The sequence below is a fragment of the Heterodontus francisci genome, chromosome 17, assembly GCF_036365525.1.
Source record: "Heterodontus francisci isolate sHetFra1 chromosome 17, sHetFra1.hap1, whole genome shotgun sequence".
NCBI lineage: Eukaryota > Metazoa > Chordata > Chondrichthyes > Heterodontiformes > Heterodontidae > Heterodontus > Heterodontus francisci.
In genome coordinates, this window is record NC_090387.1 from 50713632 (window position 1) to 50738249 (window position 24618).

General features: G+C 41.2%; 1 protein-coding gene across 2 annotated transcripts in view; it reads left to right on the plus strand.

The window, feature by feature from the left end:
* Positions 1–24618, plus strand: part of adcy7 (adenylate cyclase 7) — a 176863-nt gene that overhangs the window by 116139 nt on the left and 36106 nt on the right. For both annotated transcript variants that reach the window (XM_068049414.1, XM_068049415.1), the window contains 6 exons: positions 8089–8200; positions 12953–13080; positions 14584–14742; positions 16092–16224; positions 22226–22417; positions 22523–22566. In XM_068049414.1, coding sequence (XP_067905515.1) covers positions 8089–8200; positions 12953–13080; positions 14584–14742; positions 16092–16224; positions 22226–22417; positions 22523–22566 — 768 coding nt within the window. The remainder of the gene's footprint in view (positions 1–8088; positions 8201–12952; positions 13081–14583; positions 14743–16091; positions 16225–22225; positions 22418–22522; positions 22567–24618) is intronic.

A 24618-nucleotide genomic window follows, 5' to 3' on the forward strand; every position in this document is an offset into this window, starting at 1 on the left:
TACCTACAGTAGGGGCAATTTACAATGGCCAATTACCTAACAACCTGCAAGTCTTTGGCTGTGGGAGGAAACCGGAGCACCTGGCGGAAACTCACGTGGTCACAGGGAGAACTTGCAAACTCCGCACAGGCAGTACCCAGAACTGAACCCGGGTCATTAGAAGGCATGCTTGAAAATATCAATTTATGCCTACATTTGTAAAATGTATTTAATACAATATATTAAAATATAGTGATTTTCCAGTACTCCATGGAGGAAAACCATTTTATATGAAGTATTATTGTTCCAGCTATATGAGACGGTATACTACTTTTCTGCGCCATTAGAACAAAATTCTTGAAATAAACATCAATAAAGTGTACCCATTTTATTTACCTATCCTATGTTATATGCACATGTTACTGCAGTTGCTCGTATTTCTACCACAAGCAAGTTTCTTCCCTTTCCATCTGCTTCATTTCAGCCTTTCAGCATATCTTTCTATTCCATTTTCTCTCATGTACTCCTCTAGCTTCCTTTTGAAAGTATCTAAGCTATCTACCTCAACCAATTCCTATGGTAGTGCGTTCCATGCTCTAACCACTCTGAGTAAAGAAATTTCTCCTTATTTCCCTATTGGATTTAATATAGTATATTATAGTAAATATCTTGTTTTAGATTCTCCCACAAGTGGAAACGTTCTCTCCATGTCTACGCTGTCAAACCCATTCATAATTTTAAACACCTCTCTTAGGTCAACTCTAAGTCTTCTCCTTTTCGAAAGAAAAAGGCCCCAGTTTATTCAGTCTTTTCTGATAGTGTAATCTCTCAATTCAGGTACCAACCTTGAAAACCGTTGCACTTTCTCCAGTGCTTACAGTATAGTATGGAGACCAGAACTGTACACAGTACTCTTAAGTACAGCCTGACCAGGGTCCGATACAAGTTTACTATTACTTCACTAATTTTGAATCTATACCCCTAGAAATAAATCTAAAAGCTTTGTTAATATTTTAATTGCTTTGCAAATCATCAATGCTGCTTTTAATGATTTTTTTTGTTGACTTGTATTCCTAGATTCTTTTGCCTCATTTAGTTTCTTCTTTTAAGATATAGATAATGTTTCAGTTTTTTCCAACCAAAGTGCATTTATCTATGTGAAAGTTAATTTGCCAAGTTTTGCACGTTTTTGTTGTCTTCTTGTATTATGTTACATTCTTTCTTAGTGTTAGCCATACCTGCAGTTTGGTGGTATCTGCAAATCTTGATATCGAGTTACTTGTTTTTAAATCCAAATCATTATTGTAAATTATGAGTAACAGTGGTCCCCGCACTGATGGTTGTGGAACCCTGCTTTCTACCTTCCTCCAATATAGGTAATTACCTTTTACCCCTAATCTGTACTTCCTGATTTTTTTTTTTACCCAGTTTTCTAACCATTCAGCTATCTATTCCCTGACTCCACATAGCCTAACCTTTAGCATGAGCTCCTGGTGCAGTATGCTCCAAATTCTGTTCCCTAGCTACTAACTCCATCCCTATCCCAGGCAACAATCTGAGTTTAAACCAGTTTGTTCGCAACCTTGGTGTCACATTTGACCCTGTGATGAGCTTCTGACCACGTATTTGCCACACTAATAAGACCGCCTATTTCCACTTCTGTAACATTGCCCGACTTTACCCCTGTCTCAGTTCATCTGTTGCTGAAACCCTGCTTGCCCACATTCTACCCTTTTATAATCTTTAGGCCATCCAAAACTCTGCTGCCCATGTCTTAACTTGGAGCAAGTTCTGTTTACCTATCACCCCCTGTGCTCGCTGACCTACATTGGCTCCCAGTCAAGAAATGTTTTGATTTTTAAAATGCTCATCCTGTTTTCAAATCCCTTCATGGACTCGTCCCGCTCTATCTCTGTAATCTCCTCTAGTTCCATAGCGCTCCGAGAATCTGCAATCCTCTAATTCTGGCCTGTTTCATCCCTGATTTTAATTGCTCCACCATTGGTGGCTGTGCTTTCAGTTGCCTAGGCCCTAAGCTCTGGAATTTCCTCCCTACACCTCTCTGCCTCACTACCTCACTTACCTCCTTTAAGACACTCCTTGACCAAGCTTTTGGTCATCTGACTTAATATCTCCTTACATGGCTCGGTGTCATATTTTGTTTTATAATGCTCCTGTGAAGTGCCATGGACATTTTATTAAGTTAAAGGCATTAAGAAGATTGTCCCCTGATGTATCATCAAGAAGATCGCCCCCCTCAAATCTAAATCAGGGGTCACAATCACTGACCAATGCAAGCAAATGGACCGCTGGGTTGAGAACTACCTAGAACTGTACTCCAGGGAGAATGTTGTCACTGAGACTGCCTTCAATGCAGCCCAGCCTCTGCCAGTCATGGATGAGCTGGACGTACAGCCAACAAAGTCGGAACTCTGATGCCATTGATTCTTTGGCCAGCGGAAAAGCCCCTGGGAAGGATGGCATTACCCCTGATATAATCAAGAGTGCCAAGCCTGCTATACTCTCAGCACTCAATGAATGCTTTGCCTGTGCTGGGACAAGGGAGCAGTACCTCAGGACATGCACGATGCCAATATCATCATCCTCTATAAAAACAAAGGTGACAGCGGTGACTGCAACAACTACCGTGGAATCTCTCTGCTCAGCATAGTGGGGAAAGTCTTTGCTCAAGTCGCTTTAAACAGGCTCCAGAAGCTGGCCGAGTGCGTCTACCCTGAGGCACAGTGTGGCTTTCGTGCAGAGAGATCGACCATTGACATGCTGTTCTCCCTTCGTCAGATACAGGAGAAATGCCGCGAACAACAGATGCCCCTCTACATTGCTTTCATTGATCTCACCAAAGCCTTTGACCTCGTCAGCAGATGTGGTCTCTTCAGACTACTAGAAAAGATTGGATGCCCACCAAAGCTACTAAGTATCATCACCTCATTCCATGACAATATGAAAGGCACAATTCAGCATAGCGGCACCTCATCAGACCACTTTCCTATCCTGAGTGGCATGAAACAGGGCTGTGTTCTCGCACCCACACTGTTTGGGATTTTCTTCTCACTGCTGCTTTCACATGCGTTCAAGTCTTTAGAAGAAGGAATTTTCCTCCACACAAGATCAGGGGGCAGGTTGTTCAACCTTGCCTGTCTAAGAGCGAAGACCAAAGTATGGAAAGTCCTCATCAGGGAACTCCTCTTCGCTGACGATGCTGCTTTAACATCTCATACTGAAGAGTGTCTGCAGAGTCTCAACGACAGGTTTGCGGCTGCCTGCAACGAATTTGGCCTAACCATCAGCCTCAAGAAACCGAACATCATGGGACAGGACGTCAGAAATGCTCCATCCATCAATATCGGCGATCACGCTCTGGAAGTGGTTCAAGAGTTCACCCACCTAGGCTCAACTATCACCAGTAACCTGTCTCTCGATGCAGAAATCAACAAGCGCATGGGAAAGCCTTCCACTGCTATGTCCAGACTGGCCAAGAGAGTGTGGGAAAATGGCGCACTGACATGGAACACAAAAGTCCGAGTGTATCAAGCCTGTGTCCTCAGTACCTTGCTCTACGGCAGCGAGGCCTGGACAACGTATGTCAGCCAAGAGCGATGTCTCAATTCATTCCATCTTCGCTGCCTCCGGAGAATACTTGGCATCAGGTGGTAGGACCGTATCTCCAATACAGAAGTCCTCGAGGCGGCCAACATCCCCAACTTATATACCCTACTGAGTCAGCGGCGCTTGAGATGGCTTGGTCATGTGAGCCGCATGGAAGATGGCAGGATCCCCAAAGACACATTTTACAGTGAGCTCGCCACTGGTATCAGACCCACTGGCCGTTCATGTCTCCGCTTTAAAGACGTCTGCAAACGCGACATGAAGTCCTGTGACATTGATCACAAGTCGTGGGAGTCAGTTGCCAGCGATCGCCAGAGCTGGCAGGCAGCCATAAAGGTGGGGCTAAAGTGTGGCAAGTCAAAGAGACTTAGCAGTTGGCAGGAAAAAAGACAGAAGCGCAAGGGGAGAGCCAACTGTGAAACAGCCCCGACAAACAAATTTTTCTGCAGCACCTGTGGAAGAGTTTGTCACTCTAGATTTGGCCTTTATAGCCACTCCAGGCGGTGCTCCATCAACTACTGACCACCTCCAGGCGCTTACCCATTGTCTCTCGAGACAAGGATGCCAAAGATAAGATAAGATAAAAAGGCATTATATAAATGTAAGTTGTTGTTAACCAAAGGCCTTTTGACTATCCAAGTATACGTCATCTTCTGCATGAACCTTGTCTATTCTTTCCGTTACCCCTTCAAAGAATTCTATCATGTTAGCTAAGCAGACTTCGCCTTTTGGAATCCATGATGTGTATTTTTTATGATATTTTTGTCTCTAGATGCTCTTCTATCACTACTTTTAGTATAGATTCCAATTACTGACGTTAATCAGACAAGTCTATTGTTCCCAGCTTTTATTCTATTTCCCGTTCTGTATATCGGAACGTTAGCTATTCACCAGACCTTTGACACTATCCCTCTTGTAAAGAACTTTTAGTTTTGCTAGTTTATCAATTATTTTCTCCTGTTCAAACCCAATGTTATTCTTTTTAAGCTCATCATCTAGTGAAGTTTCTATTTTGTTATCTTCGTCAGTAAAAACTGAAGGGAAGTACTTATTCAATACTTCTGCCATTTCTCTGTTATAACCTGTGAGTTTATCTTGCTCATCTTTTGCCCTATTCCTACTTCAGTTCTCCTTTTGCTCTTTATGTCTCCACAGAATACTTTATTATTTCCTTTTATATTACTTTATAATTTGATTTTGTAATTTCTCTTTGCTTTTCTGATGTTTCTTTTTTTAACATTTCTACTTAGATCCTCGTTCCTTTTTGTTGTTCTCTCCAACAAAAACAACTTACTTTTATATAGCACCTTTACTGTAGTGAAATGTCCCCAAGGAGCTTCACAGGAGCATTGCCAAACTAAATTTGACACCAAGCCACCTAGGGGATATTAAGGCAGATGATCAAAAGCTTGTTCAAAGACCGGTTTTGAGGAGTATTTTAAAGGAGGAGAGAGAGGTAGAAAAGTTCAGAGAGCTGAGGACTTGGGCAGCTGAAGGCACATCCATCAATGGTTGAGAAGTTAAAATCAGGGATGCACAAGAGACCAATATTGGAGGAGTGCATGGAGGATTTGAAGACAAGGATGAGAATTCCAAAAGGTGTTGCCAGGCTGGGAGCCAATGTAGTTCGGCGACCGCAAGGGTGATGGGTAAACAGGACTTGGTTCAGATACAGACAGCAGAGCTTTGGATGAGCTCAAGTTTATGTAGGGTGGAAGATGGGAGGCCAGCCAAGAGAGAACGGAATAGTAGAGTCTGGGGATAGTAAAGGCACGGATGAGGGTTTCAGCAGCAAATGAGCTAAGGTGGAAATCGGCCATCTTAGTGATGGAGCAGATATGTGGTCAGAAGCGCATCGTGGGATCAAATGCAATGCCAAGCTTGTGAAAGCGTGGTTCAACCTCAATTGTCAGGGAGAGGGTTGGAGTCAGTGGTTAGGGAACAGAGTTTGTGGCGAAGCCAGAAGACAATGGCTTCAGTTCTCTCAATATTTAGTTGGAGGAATTTTCTATTCATCCACTATTGGATGTTGGACTATTAATATGACATAGTGGAGGGATTAAGAGAGGTAGTGATAAGATAGAGCTGAGTATTGTCAGAATACATGTGGATCCTGACATGTTGGCAGTTAACATTGGCGTGGGATAGCATGTAGATGAGAAATATGAGGCAGTCAAGGATAGATCCAGAGATAACGGTGCAGGAGCGGGAAGAGAAGCCATTACAGGTGATTCGTATCAAGTACTTACATGCTTTATTCTTCAGATTCAACTATCCCTTGAATTCTTTATTCAGCCACAGTGCCCCATAATTAGCTTGCTTGTTTTGGGCTTTTAGTGGAATACTTTTCTCTTTTTCTCTTCACCTGCCACCCCTGTGCATGCTGACCTACATTGGTTGCTGGTTAAGCAACACCTTGATTTAAAATCCTCATCCTTGTTTTCAAATACCTCCATGGCCCCGCCCCTCCCTATCTCTGTCATCTCTTACTGTCCCACAAGGCTCCAAGATATCTGCAGTCCTCTAATCTTTTGAGCATCCCCAATTTTAATCACTTCACCTTTAGTGGCTGCACCTTCTGTTGCCTCGACCCTAATCTCTGGAATACCCTCCCTGCACCTCTCCCCTTCTCCACCTCGCTTTCCTTCTTTAAGATATTCTTTAAATCCTACCTCTTTGACCAAGCTTTTGGTCATATAACCTAATATCTCCTTACTTGGCTCAGTGGCATATTCTGTTTTATAATGCTCCTATAAAGCACCTTAGGACATTTTATTATGTTAAAGGTGCTATAATAGATATAAGTAATTGTTATTGTTATTGAACTCTATTGATTACCCTTTGAAAGAGCGCCCATTGGTTCTACGTCTTTGTTTTTCAGTATTTTTTCTGTTTATTTACTTTTAGTTCTACCCTCATTTCATCATAATTTTCTCTTTTCCAACTTATTACCTTAGCCTTTGTCCTGCATATTATTATGACCAGGTGAGGAGGGGGTCTCAGGATCCTCTCTTGCCCCTTCCTCTTATTTGATGGCAACAGGGTTTATTCCTTTTAAACAGTGGTTGTGCTTACCACTTCTGTGAGTGTTTTACCTTTTTCCTTTACTGTGATCGTGAAAGAACCAATCAGACAGGTTTTCTTAAATTTAAACAAGAAAGAGGTAAGTTTATTATACTTAACACTCGAACCCAATTTAAAAATACGCTACACATTCACACGCATATTCACACGAGAATCACACACACACAAATAGATTACAGGAGGGAAAATAGATTTGGTGGTTGGATTAAAGTCCAGAATAAATGGAACTTAAATACAGTCTGTAAAGTGGCTGAAGCTGTATTCTTGAAGTTCTCTGTTGGTCAAAGTGTATTTTGGCTGGCTTGCTTTGTTCAGGGTTTTCCTAAAGGCAGAATCTGTAATTGACTCTCTTCCCCTGGTTGCTGACTGTAGCAGTCTGTAGGCTTGGAGGATTCCCCAGTCACAGGCAGTTTTCACTTGATATTTTCTGGGGAGAAAGAGAGAGAGAAAGGGAGGCAGGCAGCTTTCTGCTGTCACACACTAAGTTACAGCACGTCTTCTGTCTGTGTAACAAAACTCCTAGTTTCTTCAAAGATGAACAGGTGGTCACATGGTTCTCTCAATCCCTTTTGTTTATACTGAGGTTTTTCTGGATTTTTCTAATGAAGTTCAAGGTTCTTCATGCCCCGGGGGTTGGTTCTTTCAAAGTCAATGTGTGAGGATGGCATTGACTGTTGTGCTGATGAAACCATTTTAGGTAGTTCAATCACTTAGAGCAAGTCATTATCCTGGCTGAGATTCTTGTTAGACTTTTTGTCTCCAGTCCAATCTCCTGGTATTTCAGATGAAAACGGCAGTGGCCATCTTGGCTGCTAGTTTTCTAAAAGTTACTGTAGGGTCCACTTAAGTGCGTAATTGGCACTTAATGTGGCGGGCCTTCCTCAGAGGAGGCGATGCTGGGCTCTCGCTGGTACTTCAGCTGGTGACTGAGTTCCCCATCGCCCAGATAAAATCCCCCCCAGGTGTATTTAAACTTGAAAAGAGCCCCACCATTCAATGAATAATTCCTCAGCTGTTGCCTCAAAGCAGCTACGGTACAATATCACCACACCCTTACTGGCACTTGCATTCAAATTTATTGTTCATGTTCTTTTGAATTACTCGCTTGAAAAAGTAAGTATCTAATTGTCATCAGTGAACAGCATGCTTGTTTTGAATTTTATTATGAGCACGTGGAAATGAGTAAAAGCATTTCAAAAACAGAGTTTGACAATCTCTTGTGACAATTGTAGCAGAAGCAGCCCAGGGATGGCAGGAGCTGCCTTGTTATTGAGAGATAGAGAAACCACCACTCTCTTCCCTCAATTCTCTAGTCATCCTACATCAATTGCCATTGATAACTTCATTATTTAATGACTGATCTTATTTTTCATTGGTCTTTTCTTTTGGTATTAACAGCATCCTGTATGCAGATATTGTGGGCTTTACTCGTCTGGCCAGTGACTGCTCACCCAAGGAACTAGTTGTCATGCTGAATGAACTGTTTGGGAAGTTTGACCAGATTGCTAAGGTAAGCCTCTAGTTGTCTTAATACATTATCCACAACCAAAATGTTGCACATCTTTGATACAAAACTAGAATACCGCAGATGCTGGAAATCTGAAATAAAAAGAGAAAATTCTGGAAATATACAACAGGCCTGGCACCATCTGTGGAGAGAGGAACAGAGTTAATGTTTCAGGTCGATGATCTTTTATATTTCCAGCATTTTCTGTTTTTGTTCCACATTATTGTGGTTAAAGTTAGTTGTGAAATTATCATTATATTTTTGTATTAGATTAGTGAGTTAACTCATGAGTAGATGTGCTTCAGAACAGCCTAAAGATTTTGGGGGTGGGAATGTAAATCTGGCATAATTTCAGGTTTTGTATTTTAAAGTTTGCAAGGATTATTCAGACAGAAACTTGTACATCTTGTGTGTGATAATATTGGGGGATAAATAAATGGCTCCCATACAGTTCTGTGTCACCCCATGTTTCCTGTGTCTCATTTCATATAGCAAAATTAAAGTACTGGGGCATAAATTTGTTTCCTTCCCCAATGCCAGTCTTGAACCTTTTTTTATTTGAATGTTTCAAAATTCTGACTTTCACATGAAAAGTTTTTTGGTGAAGATCATGATTGAAAATTTTGATTGAGAGCTCCCTGATGCATCAGTGAGCTTATCAACTGAGTAACTGAGCCGTACAGACACACAAGATGTCAGGATCAATCCCTGTTATGTACTGAATGAGCTAATCTCAGCTAGGTAGTGGTAGGTATAATATATAGATATAATAGCCCTCAACAACCCCTGTCTATTTGGGGGGAAAATTGGCCAGGACTTCTGTCTCTGATTGCTATCTGTTGACACCTGCAGGCTTGTAGATAATGGGTGAGGACTGCATAATGAAAGGTTGTGATTTCCCCATATGGTCATATGGACATCTACGATCTGGGTTCACCCATGAAGAATGGTCACCTTAGATGAGTAATTGGAGGATGACATGCAAGAAACCATAATGTTGTGAGGAGCTTTGAGGATGGGAGGGGAGAATATTGATGAAGGATGAAGAAAAATACAATAGTTGTAAAAAGTAATGATCTTTGCCGCAAGCATGTTTTAGTCTTTAATGAGTAGTTCAGCTCTAACATGGTGAAATAGTTTCATATAGCCGTTTAAACTGCCTCAATCTTAGAAAGACATTAATTTAGACTCCTGAGAATTGGCGCAACAACCATTTAATGCTGTTTCTATCTGCATAGAAATTCATTGCCTCATGTATTTGCATTCTCATGCAGATCTAGGCAAGAAAACATTTTGCCAGCTAGTGAAATTGTAACTTTAATTTCATAATGGCTTGGCACTTTTAAATGATGCTCATCTGCCTGCTGCTGGGTGTGGACCATTCCCAATTTTAACCTGCTTAAATGAACAGGTGGCAAGGACACCCATCCAAAACTGGCAGGATCCTTTTTTTTTTAAACAAGTGCCTGACAAGTCGCAGTAACTTATGATATTTTTCTGATGGGGCAATTGTTTATTAAATGATCTTAATTCAGAAAAATCTATGGGGGTTTTCTTTTTAAATTTTGTGATATGGCAATGGCAAGACTTCTATAATTACTACTTTTACTTTAATTTTATGTCTCTTGCCCTGCCATCCTCCTTTATTTTTCCATTTTATATCGTGCTTTACTTAGAAAGAGATGGTGATCTAGGTAATAAACCTGCCTGGTTTTCTTTCCATTGAGATGGAATAGTATGTTTTAGTAAAATGGCCCATGTAGTGACCTAGCCAAGAACTGATGAAATATGCTCAATGATGAGATGAGTTTAGGCCAGTTGAGGCTGAGATCCAAACACATGACTGGTTGAGAACTATAATTCCAGGTCATCCTCAGCAATATAGTTGGAGATCTAGTTTTTTTTTATTACTTTAAGTTTGTATTTTTAACTTTTTTTTACACAATTATAAAATTAGATTTGAATACATGTTAAACATTATTGGTCCACGGTGACATAATTATTATATTCCTATGGGTTGGCAGTTTTGGAATATAAAAGAATTTGAATGCAGACCTTAATACAGTAAAGGCTTTGTATCCGGCACTTTACCAACCAGGAGTCTCTATTATCCAGAATTTCCGAAAGCTTCCAATGCCAAGTTTTCCCGAATGCGGTCAATTGTTCTCAGCGTTACTATACTGTAGTTAGGGGTGCTGCTGATAGTCATCTGAATAGGACTGCCAGCAGTCCATCTTGTTGTGTCACTGTGCTAACGCAGTATCGCGATTTATTTTCCCCATCCACCCATGATGGCATCCAATAAAGTACTGACAGGAAAAGGGGGAAAGCAGAAAAGGGTTGTGTTGATGCTACACCAGAAAACAGATATTTGCAGTCATCTTGAAAAAGTGAAAATCGGAATGTGTTGATGAATTAATATAATGTTGGTTGGCCAACCATATATGACATCAAGGGTCAAAAAGACCAGTTGTTGAAATTCTTTGCTAGTTCCAAGACTAATTGTTGAACAATGCCGTACTCTACATAAACCTAAATTAGAGCAGCTAGACAGTGTATTATATGAATTGTTTTCATTGAAGCGCTCCGAGGATGCCTCCGTCTCAGACCCAGTGTTCATTGTGAAGGCAAAAGACTTTGATAAGCACATGGCATTGACTGAACCGTGTGCATTTTCCGATAGATGGCTTTCTTGCGATAAATGGCAGTATGGCATAAGAAGCCTAGATGTAATCAGTGAACAAAAATCAACTGACCATGAGACAGCAGAAAAGTATTGTGATTTCTTCAACAAATTAATTACTGTCAATGATCTAACCCGAGAACAAATTTATAATGCAATGCAACAAGGCTATTTTGGAGCTATTTGCCTAATTCTATCCTAGCTGGTACAAGTGAATCTAGTGCTGCAAATTTTGAGCAAAATAAACACAGAAAAACTGTGCTGGCAGTGTGGAGGTGGTGGCAGCTGCTGGTGGAGCACCCAACTGAGGCTGAGGAGTGGCGCTGGACTCAGGCCACAGGTAGGTCAGGGCGGGAAGGGTCTCGCATGGTGGGGGTTACAGGGAAGGAGGGTGTGGGGGGGGGTCAGCAGCAAGGGCAGGGGATTGCTCTTAGCGGGCCCCATCCTTTCTGATGCCAGGTCCCTTGTTCAGGCATTATGTGCCTTTTAACGAGGGACCCCTCACCGGAGCCGGCAAGCAACCCGCACAGTTTTTCTTGCAATGCTTTCTGTGTAGCGGCAGGCCTATCTGGCGCTTGGCTAATTGTGGCGGCGGCAGCATGAGGCCCTTAATTGAGCATTAATTGCCCACTTCAGGGTCTCAATTGGCAGGGTGGGGAGGCTGTTCACAAGCCTTCCCGCCCTAGACTTAGTTTCGGCGGTGGCGGGAAGGTGGTGGGGTCCCCGCCACCACCATCCCACCCGATTATATGCACTTCCTGCCTCCAAACCCACCGTGGGGGAGAGCATAAAATTCCCCCCACTTTGTGAAGCTTTTGGCGATTGCAAACAAAATGGTCCTACAGCATTCAAAAGTGTAAAGCATTTACTCGTTGATTACAAAGTAATGCATGGATGGACAAAGAAATTTTTATGATTGGTTTCACTATGTGTTTGTACCTGCAGTGAAAGAACATTGTAGAAAAATATGAAAACCTGAAGATAGCAAAGCTATTCTTTTGTTAGACAATTGTCAAGCTCTCCCTCATGAATTGAAGTTAGTGTCCGGTAATATCTTTACCATCTTCCTGCCTGCCAGTGTTACCTCATTGATTCAACCAATGGACCAGGGCATCATCCAGAATGTGAAATGTTTTTACAGGAGAGATTTCCTAAGCAAGTTAATCAATCATGAAGGCACAATCCAAAAATTTCAATCAAATTATGACATTAAAGATGCAATTTTCAATGTGATGTGTGCATAGAATTCGGTTAAAGATGAACCATTAAGGAGGGCTTGGGGAAAATTGTGGCCCAGTGTTATATTTGCAGACATGACATCTGATGAAGAGGAACTTGAAGGCTTTAATGTTCGCCATAAAAAAATATACAGTATCACAAATTCTTGACATGCTGAGGGATGTTCCTTCTACAAACCCAATCAACCAGTTTAGTGAAAATGATGTAGAAGATTGGGTTGAAGCTGACAAGGAGGTTGAAGTGATACATGTTGTTAGTGATGCAGAAATAACGGAGTGTCCTGAATCCTGAGAAGTTTAAGGAAACTGAAGACTCTGCAGAAGGTGATTTCAGTGAGCAACAGAAAATAACTTGGGCTAATGCTGCTTCAGCATTTGATACATTAATCAAATTTGCTCAAAGGCAGACTTGTTATTCTGCACAAGAGGTTATGCAGTTACATATTTTGCACTATTATGCAAACTGACATCCAAAATCTTTTCAAGAAAGCTTCCAGGGCTTGCCATAGGCTCAGTACAGATTCTGACCCATCACTTTCTACATTTAGTACTTTAGTGTAATTTATACATTAAGTTTACTGTTCCTCAAGAATTCTATGCATCTTTACTGCCTCAAGGTTTCTGTATTGTCCATTTTCTTAAAATTAAAACTATGGCATTGTATTGCCTTGGTCATACGACACTTGATTAACCGGAATTTTCAATTACCTGGCACTTCTCAGGTCCAATACATGTCAGATAACAAAGCTTTTACTGTAATAAATTATTTATTGTATGATACACCACTCACTGTAACACAAAACAAAATTTTGTTAACACTGCTTTTTTTTCTAGGAGAATGAATGCATGAGGATAAAAATACTGGGTGATTGCTATTACTGTGTCTCAGGTCTTCCTGTATCTTTACCGAAACATGCAAAGAACTGTGTGAAAATGGGGCTTGACATGTGCGAAGCTATCAAGTATGTAATCCTGTTTGTATGAACAACAGTTCGACCAATGCAGTAATGATTTTATTATTTATCTTTTGCCTTAACTATTTACTGGTTCATTTTTGATCATGTTGAACTGCCAGTACAGGAATCTCTATCCAATTTTATTATACTGAACCAGGAAAGCTCAAGCTGAATTGAAATTGCACTTTACGCTAGGTTGAAATTCATCTTGAACAATAGCATGAAACAGCAATAGCAGATCGCTGACCTGTTCTACACTACACAAGATTTTCTTTTCCATTGACGTCAATGGAAAATAAAGTCAGGCAGAGCATAAAACGGGCTGTGATTTGCTATCATCCAGTTTGTACTTCTACCTAAGACAAATTTAACCCCATTATTGATGAGTAATTTTATTTGTTTAAATGTATGTTTAGTCATTTATAAGTTAATTCCATTATGGATAGTATTGTGTACTTCTTAAATGTTTGAAATTAAGTTTGGATAATTTTAATTTTTTAAAATTTTCTTCATTTTTTAAAGAATTCCCAATATGTCAGCCACCCGAGTGTGTTGAACAAGAAGAATAATAGATATTCATGTTCCATCCTTTATAAAAATCCCCGATGTGGTTATTCTTCAGTTCTGTTTCTCCTGTTGGAATCAGTAATATTCCTGCTGTGCGCATTAGTGTTCGATCGTGGGCCTGCTACTGTTACAAACTGGTTTCAGATTAACCAAATTCACTTCTCTTTGGATCCTTACAGGTTGCAAGGAGGGGAGACTTTTTTTTCCCTTTATCAGTCTCGCCTATTTTCAAAAGTAGGCTCCAGGGGTGGGAGGGCATTGTGGTAACCTGTTGCACAGCAGGAAAAATATTTTCTTGAGTTAATTATGTCTCGTTTGCTACACCAGCCATACTTATGGACCAAAGAATTTTTAATACAAAAGAAATCTGAACAGACATTTGCAGGAAAATTCGACTGATGCCAAGCAGCGTAGTCCATAGGAAATGTAAGAAAACATTTCCTGCAGCCACTGACACTCAGTAGCACAGGTGGTTTCCTATGGATTATAGTTCCACATTAAATCTCCTCGTCAACCCAATGAATATGTTAGAGCAGGACGGGCTAGTTTTGGAACTAATTCTTCATCCACTTGCATCATTATTACTGTCAAGATGCAAGTAACTGTTCTTCCTGCTCAACCTATCACATCAGAAGTGCACTATGGGAGTGTGGAGAACTCTTTTCAACTCACTGCTGCTATTCGAGTTTTCCTTGTTTAACCTTAACTAACCATCTTTGGCAAAAAAAGAACTGAAGATTGACCATGCTTCAATAGGGTAGAATACACAGTGTAAAGAATTGCAATGCATTTTGGTTAAAATTTTTAGTGGGACCGATTTCTCTTGTGACTCCTGTGTCTCATTAACTGATCTATCAGCAGTTCATCTAAAATGATTTGGTTTTAAGAACTGGGAATACTACAAGTTAGGGTGAACTATTTATCTCTTTTTGTCTCTTACAGGCAAGTTCGGGATGCTACAGGAGTAGACATCAGTATGCGAGTTGGTGTTCATTCTGGCAATGTACTATGTGGTGTCATTGGGCTTCGGAAGTGGCAGTATGATGTTTGGTCACATGATGTCACCTTAGCCAATCACATGGAATCTGGAGGAGTGCCTGGGTGAGTTTTTTTGCTGTAATTGGACTCTGATATAAGCCACAGTTTCTACAAAATACTATTTGTTTAATTTGTCAGTTAGCTAGGAATAATTTTAATATGGACTTCCATGGTGACTCAGGGGTGGGTGCAACTAAGCAGGGCAAGTTACAGAGTGGAAGTTGGTTGTCTTTGTGATGGAGAGGATATAGTGTTAGAAACTCAGCTCAGGATCAAATAGGATTCCAGGGAGTTATATTTGTTGCTGATCACTAATTTTAGTGAAAATATAGATGTGAATATAATGTGGGAAACATGCTTTTATATTCTCATTAACATTTTGATTAAAATTGGCAGAAGGAAGAAACTACATCCTAGATAAATAAACACTGTGGCTACAAGAGCAGTCCAGAACTTGGATATTCAGTAGCGAGTGACTTACCTCCTGACTCCCCAAAGCCTGTCTACCATCTTACAAGGCACAAGTCAGGAATGTGATGGAATACTCTCTGCTTCCCTGGATGATGGTAGCTCTAACAACACTCAGGAAGCTTGACAACATCCAGGACAAAAAGGTCCACTTAATTGACACCCACCTTAACCATTCAGTCCCACCACCTCCAATTGCACTGTGGCTGCAATGTGTGCCATCTACAAGATGCACTGCAGCACCTGCCAAACTCACAATCTCTAACACCTAGAAGGACAAAGGGAGCACCTTCAAGTCTCACACCATTCTGACTTGGAAATATATCACTGTTCCTTCATCATCGCTGGATCAAAATCCTGGCACTCCCTCCCTAACAGCACTGTGGGAGTATCTTCACCACTTGTACACTTGCAATCCATGAGGCTTCACCACCACCTCTTGATGGGCAATAAATGCTGGCCTTGCCAGCGATGCCCACATCCCATCAATAAATTAAAAAAAAGATATTACTTGTGTGGGATCAGTTTCAAATGTTTATGGTTTAAGCATTGTCTTCAAAATCATTTTCAAAAAAGGAGTTCCAATACTTAGAATGTGATTTGATTTTGCACTTTTTCTCATGTGAAAATAGGTTTTGGAAATGACTACTTCATGTACAGTACAAACATAAACTCTTGTTCAGTACTGGTGGTTTGCAGAAAATATCAAGTACAAATGTTGCTTAATTCATGAACACCACAGGCCGGGTGAAGTATGGCAGTGACAGCACAAATTGTTTACTGTCTGTAACCACTGCTTCTTGATGCATATTTTATTTCTAAGACTTGCCTAAACCAGTCCGGTTAATTTTTTGCTGGAAGAAAGTTGGCACCAGCAATCAGAGTTGAAAGTGCAATGAAGTTAATGTAGGTTTATTGATTGTATTTTGTATTTTTTTGTTTAGCCGTGTGCATATCACTGATGCGACGCTGAACTATTTGCATAAAGCGTATGAAGTTGAAGAAGGAAATGGACACCAAAGAAATGCCTACCTCAACGAACTGAAGCTCAAAACTTATTTGGTCATTGATCCAAGGGTGCGTATTTAACAATTATTTACATTGTTGCAATGACTTTAGGTTAATGATGCACGGAATTCACCTGTCATCAAATACTGCTGTGTTATATACAATGCACAAGATTAAAATACATTGAATTATATAAAAATGTTAGTAATGCAAAGTGAAGACCTTATGGACTATTTTGAGCATTTGCAAATGAAGCTTTCTGTGCAGCACCATCCTCTGCATACCACAGAATTAAGACTATAATTATGTTTCTGGACCTAATCTTGTGGTATGTGGAGGTGTCTGGTACAAATGACATGGTAAGTATTTTTGCTTTGCTTTTATGTAAACGGTACTGTCGGGTTAAATGCAAGAATAAAAAAAGTCCCATTCTGTCATTTCTATTTGAGGACTTGTGTGGGCCATGTTTCCTTTGTTTTATCAGAAATGTTGGTCATATCCAGAACAGGATCCTACAATTTACTTTTTCTCCTCTCTGACCCAGATACCAGGAATTGAACTTGGGACTTTCCTGTTCTATAACCCTCTGTTGCTCACAGCTTAACTTGTCGAGTCATTGGATTATATGTCATGTTAATGTAACAGTAATGCAGCCGCTCAATGTTTCAGTCATATTAACGTAATAAGTAATACTTGCGTCTTTGCATCTCCTAGGGGATGAATTTTCTTGGGATCTCTCCTGCTGTCTCGCTGTAACTTTGCAGGAAATCCAGTTTATGTAAATGAGATTTCCACTGAAGTTATGATGGCTCAGTGGGAAAAACCCACCCCCATTGTGATGGAGTCTTGAAAATGGCTAGATTGAGGGACACAATGTACACCAGAGATGTTGGTGCTCTTGAGTTTGATTGTGATTTTAGGTTTTGATACTGGTTGACAAATGCCTTACCTCTGATAAATGGGTAGGGAGCATGGGAGTTAGATAAGCATCAAGTGTTTGATTTGATGAGGTGTATGAACTCTGGGGCATTTGATATACATCAGACACCTGACCATGTATTGGAGGGCAAGATGTATGTACCTAAATTTCAACAATCCAGGAAGCCCCTTTACCTGCTCTGCAGTGTTGTCTTCAATATTCAAACTTTGAATTTGGAAACACCCATGATAAACCCTATCCCAAAGTTCAGTCTGAAGTTGTAAATTCACTTTGACTATACGTTGAAATTCATTACTAATAGCTGAACAGTAAAGCATAGTGAAAGCATATTTGCTAGCTTCAGACAAAAATTCATGCCTTTTGTCCATTGAATCTGGTTTAACCAGTAATTTTTCAAATTGTAATTTTTAAAGAATTATTTAGCTTGCATATTGCAATTTGAATTATTCTCTGCTATCAACTAGAAAGAATTTGAAAATTGTTTGCATCCAGCAAGCCCAGAGTAGGCAAAGGAGGAGTGACAGATAATATATTTGTTTAAGACCTAGTTGAAACTGTTAATCATTGGTCTGGTGATGAATACCAGGTTCTGTTTTAGGGATTGTACTGTACTTTTATCAAGCCAGTGTGAGCAGTGTGTGTGGGATGTTCTTTCCTGCACAGATTTTTACAGTAACTACAGAGCTAATGGGAGCTTTGGTTAGATACTGAGCAGACAAACGTAATTCAGAGAATTAAAGAAGCTGTCTTGTGGTTACTTGGCTTTCTACAGTTGAAAATGAATTTAATGAATGTGTCTCAAAATGGTATCATTTGGATGTCTTGCAAATTGCTGTTGATGTACTTGTGCAAATAAATACATGTTTGAATTTCCTAAGTAAAATCTTTTATCATGTGGCCTCTTGTTTAAACATTTGTGGAATTAGTTTCATGAATTTATCCCAACCTCAGGGATTTGAAAAAAAAGCCCTCATAAGAAGTTCTTTGAGATTGGGATAAGTAAATGAAATATTATGTAGTCAGCCAGTAGAGGGTAAGCAAAGGCAACTTGGGATTAATTTTCTTCCCAATTTTAATTCTCTCTTTGGGTAAGTTCCTCAAACAAAGGCTTAGACATTTGGTGAGTGGACAATCAGCTGGTATGCACCCGTATCTTAGCACACTGTGTTGGCAGCACTTTAGTGCCAACATGCTATGTCACTACATTGCTGATTAAGCCATAGGAACTGTTTTAAATTTTAAACAAGGTATGTCAACATTGGTGAGATGAATGTGCCTATCTTGTTGATAACTCATGGTTATGCAAGTGAGTCATATTGAATACTGTTAACGCCTGTGGCAGTACACGTTGAAGAGGAGAACAAAAGCAAGTTGGATTGTTTTAATATCTCTTGTATATTCCACTTGGAAGGAGAACGTCTTCATTATCAAAACTGAGCACAATTCAACAACTACTGAAATGGACAAATTCAAAAGCACTTTCGATGGAACTGTGATTCGTTATTTCAAGTTCACTCAACCCATGGTTATGAGCCATTGCTACATGTTTTGGGGGGAAGCGATATGAAAATCTCAAATGAAACTGTACGCAGCTGACTAATCAACCACTAATGTCCCAGTTGGTTGATTGTTACCAATTCCTCTGATATGGACACCTCATGTGCCACCCTGAGTCTCATCACCAAGCCACTAACATGGAAGAGACCATTGGGCAGACCCAGAACAAGGTGGGATGATGACATAAAAGTGCTCCTTAAAAGATCTGGCACACAAGTACCCTGAAATGTAACAGTTGGAAGAAGCTGTTAGTAGAAACTTCTTCTTATGAATAAGCCCCTAAGTGATGAATGTTCAATACAGTGCCTGCTTTCAATGGTGTCTGTTCTAAAATACAGAGTTGAAAAATGGATAATGTTTATTAAAATGACATGTTCCTGCAGAACACCATAGTTTGATGGACTACAGAGCTTTGATTAAACACTGCCTGAAGTCTTGCACAGTGTTCTGTAAAATTTGTCTTAAGATCTTAGTGCGCTTTGGGTAGGTTGGAACATATAAAAATTGGGAAATATTTGTAGTGGGGTTGGAAAGGGGTCTGGTTGCTGTAGATTAATTATTAGCCTTTCACCTCTGGGTCTTGGGTTCAAATCCAGCCTGAGTTGGTAAATCTCCTCTGCTAGCTGTAGGTATCCTGTGTAAAATAAACTTGAGTAGTCTGTCTACTTTCTGACCCTAATTTGACAATCATGCTTTGAGATGTCACAGGATGATAGATGAAATGGGAAATAGAGAAAAAAAAAACACATTAATGAAATGGGGTGTCGCTGTTGTAAGCTCGGGGCTGAGGAATGCTGTTATACAGTGTAGAGGGAATTTTAGTCTGCATCTCGTGGTGGTGCCATATATGTCCTTGGAGTGTCTGAAATGGAAAGTGTTTCATTCTGCAGCAGTAACATCAATCACCTCAGTAAATCCAAAATACAGAAAAAAATTATTAAAAGTATTTATAGTGCTAAAAATAGGAACATGTAGTATGCTAGTACCATTGTGACTAGAACTTCATTTATAGCAGGAGCCTATTGAAAAGCAGGTGTTATGGACAGAATTGAGGGAGAACTGAAACCCATGTTCGTTTTCCTTTACTGTCTGTGTTTTTGACTAGGATGATGTGTGTGTTTCTTAACCCCTGAGCGTATGGCTAATTTGAATAACCAGCAGCACGCTTTTCATGGGTTTAAATAAAGAGGATTATTTTTATTCACACACTCGATCCAAAAGTCTAATGCTACATCACTCACTCACCACACACACATACACAAACGCACACACACTCCAGAAAGAAAGCCATTAAAAGGATAGTTCATTTGTACAAATTGCAAACAAAGGAATAGTTTGCAAGTCACGTGATTTGGCTCATCTTGGGGGAAAAGGCATATGTTGTGGGCCCAGTGAAGAAGGTGTTTTCACTCATAAAGTGTAGTTAGGTGGATTCGATAGGAATTAGTTGAGTACGGCTTTGGTTGGTAACTCCAGCATGTGTCGAAGTCATATATCAAAGTTGCTGAAGGATTCTCTTGAAGAGGTGGATTTTGAGCAGGTTGTGAAGTTAGTTGTTTGCAATCTCATTACTAGGAGGTTGGTTTTCTGTACTGATGGACTTGAAAAGGAACAGGCTTGGAGACCTTAAGATGTTATAGTCTCCAGTTCTTTTAAGGCACGATGGTCTGTTGAGGGAGGTGCTCCAGCAGGGGCGGCTTGTGCCATGGTAGGGGCCCTCCGTGGGGTACAGGGTGCCTGATCAGGAGACCCACCCTTCCGAGCCTGCAGGGAGGCTGCTAGGGTTTCCCTGGTGGTCTCGTTGGTGGCAACGGCGGCGGGAGGAGGCCCTTAAGTGACAATTAATTGGCCTGGGGCGGACGGGCTGTTTGTCACCTTGCCTGCCTCTTGTAAAATTACAACGGGGGCGGTGGGGGGAGGGGGCGGGGAGTGGTGATGGGAATGGCACCCCCTGCCTCCTGCCAGCTACTATTGGGGGGGGGGCGTAAAATCCCAGTCTTTGTTTCAGGGGAAACACATTCAATTCAGGAATGTCTCCTGACAGTTTCAGGATGGACGTTGATGGCACCTCTTCGTCTTGAAGGTATCCTTTTGAGACAGAGTGTCAGTGTTTAATTACACAGGTCAGGTCAGCTGTCTTCAGCAGCCTTCTTTGCAGCCCGTGTCCAATTTTAATGTTCATTGTGGTTCATTTAAAACAAAAGGAAAATTCAGTTCCAGAAGATTCCATGCTGGATACAGTCCATGTTTAAAGTTATGAATGGGACATGCCTTTACTGGGCATGGCAGAGGTTATATTTACAGCTGGTGAATAGTTTTCAATTGCAGCATTGGTGGAAGGCGTACAGCAAATGGTACAAAAAGAACTTGAAATAATGGCTAAATACTAACTATGAAAAAAACCAAAGAGGGAAGGCTGAAATGTTTGTAACAATTGATGCTGTGCTGATTTATAATGTTAACTGATTTGCAAATTTAGGCAGTTAAATTCATCATGCCTGTAACTGTGGTTTAAAAGAGTAGTGACAGCAAAACAAACATTTAGGGATGCATTTATATTGGAACTGTAGTGTCGTTGGAAAGCAGTGATGGTAAAGGTGCAATATACGTTTTGTCATAGCCTGACTTGACTTCAGAGAATATGAGTTAGTCTTGCATGGCTTTGGTTTGGTACCAAATTGAAGGCAACTCTAGCGTGTGTTGGGGTTTTCCTTGGACTTTCATGGTACCTTTTAAACAGTACTAGAGTTGATTTAAAATTTTAGGCAGTTTGGATGCTGCAGTCTTTACTCCTAAAACATTTAAGTTTTAAGCACTGGTGGGGTCGGGGAGCAGCTCTGCACATAATCTTTAACCACAGATGTGCACAGTTCTCCTCTGAGCAGGAGAATTGCTGTTACAGATAGTGTCAACTCGGTGCTGCATAGCTGGAACCAACACAGCATCTACTGGCCAGAGAGTGGTAGGTGCAATATAAATATAACATCAAAACATGCAAAATTGCATGATTGATGGTTTGTAGGGCAGAACTCACCAAGGCAATTAAATGCTCTGTTGGTTCAACAGCATTTATACTGGTGTGAAGCCTGGTCCTTGCGTACAGCAACATGTAGAAGGCTATGTGGACGTAATGCTGATGCTTTGTATCAACTGAATGCAACTTGGGGGAGGGAAATAGGGGAAGACAAAAATTAAAAGCTGCTGAGATCAATAATCCTAAAGGGAGTTCAGAAACTATGCACATATCAGTGGAGATTCATAGACAGCTAATGTATGGATTTCTGATGAGAAAATAGAAGAGGGCAAAAGAAACACAGGGATGTAGAAGGCTTGAATGCACAAGGAATGGTTAAAAAATCAGTCAGGTGGCTGAAGGAGAAAGCATACTGCCGGTTGAAGTCTTTTTAACCACCTGCCACCATCCTCCCAGCCATATTGCCAGTGCAGCTGGTTAATTTGCAACATATTCAAAAATGAATTTGATATTCTTGAATACCATATGTTTTACTGTCATTGTTTTGATGTCTTAATTATTACAGTAAATGTTCAATTGCAATGATATATTGTTAACAGACCAAACAGCAAAGCCTGAAGACTCGGCACCTACCAAAGCCAAAGCAAGGTAATGATGGGCTGAAAATGAGGGCATCTGTCCGTATGACACGATACTTGGAGTCATGGGGTGCAGCAAAACCATTTGCCCAATTTCAGCAACGCGAAAGTGTTAGCAGTGAAATTTCAGCACCAAATGGAAAGATCAGGAAGGTAATTGGCTGTAATATGCTGTGGATGTATGCTATCTACAAAAATTTTGTTTTGGAAAAAGATTAATACATTTTCAGATGATTTTTCTTTCTTTTATCTGTCCAGGAAATTCCCATGCTTTCCCTCCGAATTCACCGGACATTAGATAGGTAGGTATTCATCAGCTGTATAACTGCAGCATTTTGTACAGGTTAAGTACTACAAGTATTCAGTTGTGATTCAAAAAGCCTTAGACAACGTAACATTTCTTTGCTCTTCAGCAGAAATATTTTAAAAAGTCCCCAGTTTTGTGCCCTCTTTTTGTTTTTCCCCTGAAGATGTTGACTCATGCTAGGGCACAATTCTACCATCAATACTTAGCTGTGAGCTGAGACAGTGGGCTGAATTTTGTTAACGCACCACACATCGCGGCAGTGCGCTTTGAACTCGGCGGCCTTCCCACAAGGAAGCGCCCCTGTGATATTTTGCGCGGGGGCTCATTTAAATTGAGGGGGCGGAGCGGCTGCCTCCAATGACATAGAGGGGACAGCCGCTGCGTCCCCAGCAACAGTGTCCAGCGCCACCGTGCTGGTGTCGCCGCCATTTTTAAAGGGCTTCAAGCCCTTCAGTGCCATTTAAATGTTTAAAGAGACAGGGATGTGTTAAACTTGAATAGAATTTTATTGACATTTCCAATCCCCTGTCGCACCTCACCAAATGAATAATTGGATAATTTTTTTGTCCTATCCCCCCAAAAAAGTGAGTTTTCATTCACGACCTCCCCGCCCCCCCCCCCCCCCACCCCACCCTGAACTTTATTCCCTTCAATTCTAAGCCCCTTCCCACCATCCCCACAACTAATTGGAGCAGTTTTCACTGCTTCCACACCCCTCCTGCCCTGAAATTTACAGCCCTCCCCCCCCCTTCCCACCAGTGTCTCACCTTGGAACTCTGTATGGAGTTCCGAAAGCGCGCGAGTTGCGGCCAACGGCGTTAAAATCGGCATGGGACGGCCACCGGGACCAGGTAAGTTCATCTGCATATATTTTAATTGATTTTAATATTTAAATGAAGGCCCCGCTGCCAAGCGGTGGGGGGAAGGGGGCTGTGCCCTGGCCTCACCACTGCTGGCAATAAGCGTCCGGGCCTTCTCACATCGTAGGTTGTGGCGGGCTGTTCCTGTAAGTATTTTACGGGCCCCCCCGCCACAACCCACGATGTCGAGGGGCTGGTAAAATTCAGCCCATTGAATTTTGGCAGTTTATTTAACCATAAGCTGCATCACAGCCAAGCCTGACCTAACATCACAGGAAGCAATCTCATGCTTACACTTTCAGTGGACTTCGTTGTGAAAGTGAAAGTATTCTAAGACTTCCACAATGACTTGGTGCTGTGCGATATTATGCCATGTACACCAAGAAAGCCTCTTCTTCAATCACTGCTGTGTACTGAGCTATTTGATCTCAGTGGACAATGATGGGGCCACGGTACTGCACACCAGTATCTTTGGGATAGGCACAGGGTAAAATTGCCTAGAATTCCCATTTCTGATTGCTCTTCTGTGGGCTGGATGCAAATACATTTGCACAGGCAGCACGTGAGGACAGATTTGGCTCGAATGATGCCTTGACTGTTACTATCTGTCCAAATTTTGCAGTCATCTGCGAACGAATAGCACTTGTGGTTCATTACACTTAGATTTGCCCACAGACTTTCTATGGGCTTTTGCACAGAACTTGCAGTGATTTAAAATTCAAAACAGTGTGGTGCCCTCTACAGGGGATTTGGAACCTTTGAACAGGGCAAGCAATTGTGTATCTTAACCAAATACATTAAAGAATCCTTAATGAGACACAGTCGGCTGAATTTTCCATGTCCCGTGGTGGCGGCTGAGGAGGTGGGACTGAGAGCAAAATGAGAGAATAGCGCATCGGGTCACCTCCCCGACATGTTTCCGCCTCGGAGTGTTCTTGCCGGAGGTGGGGGTCAAACCATTAGTGGTGGATGGCCAATTAGGACAATTAAGTGCTCACTTGAGTATAAACTGGTGAAGCCGCTGAGATCTTCCTGACGCCGATGAGGCTGAAGCCTGGAGGTGGCCTACCAGCAGCAGGCTGGTTGGGATGGGGGCTATCAATGCTTCCTATAACTGCCCCATCACGGAGCCACAGGGATCCGAGAGCCACAGGGATCCGAGGGCCACAGGGATCCGAGGGCCACAG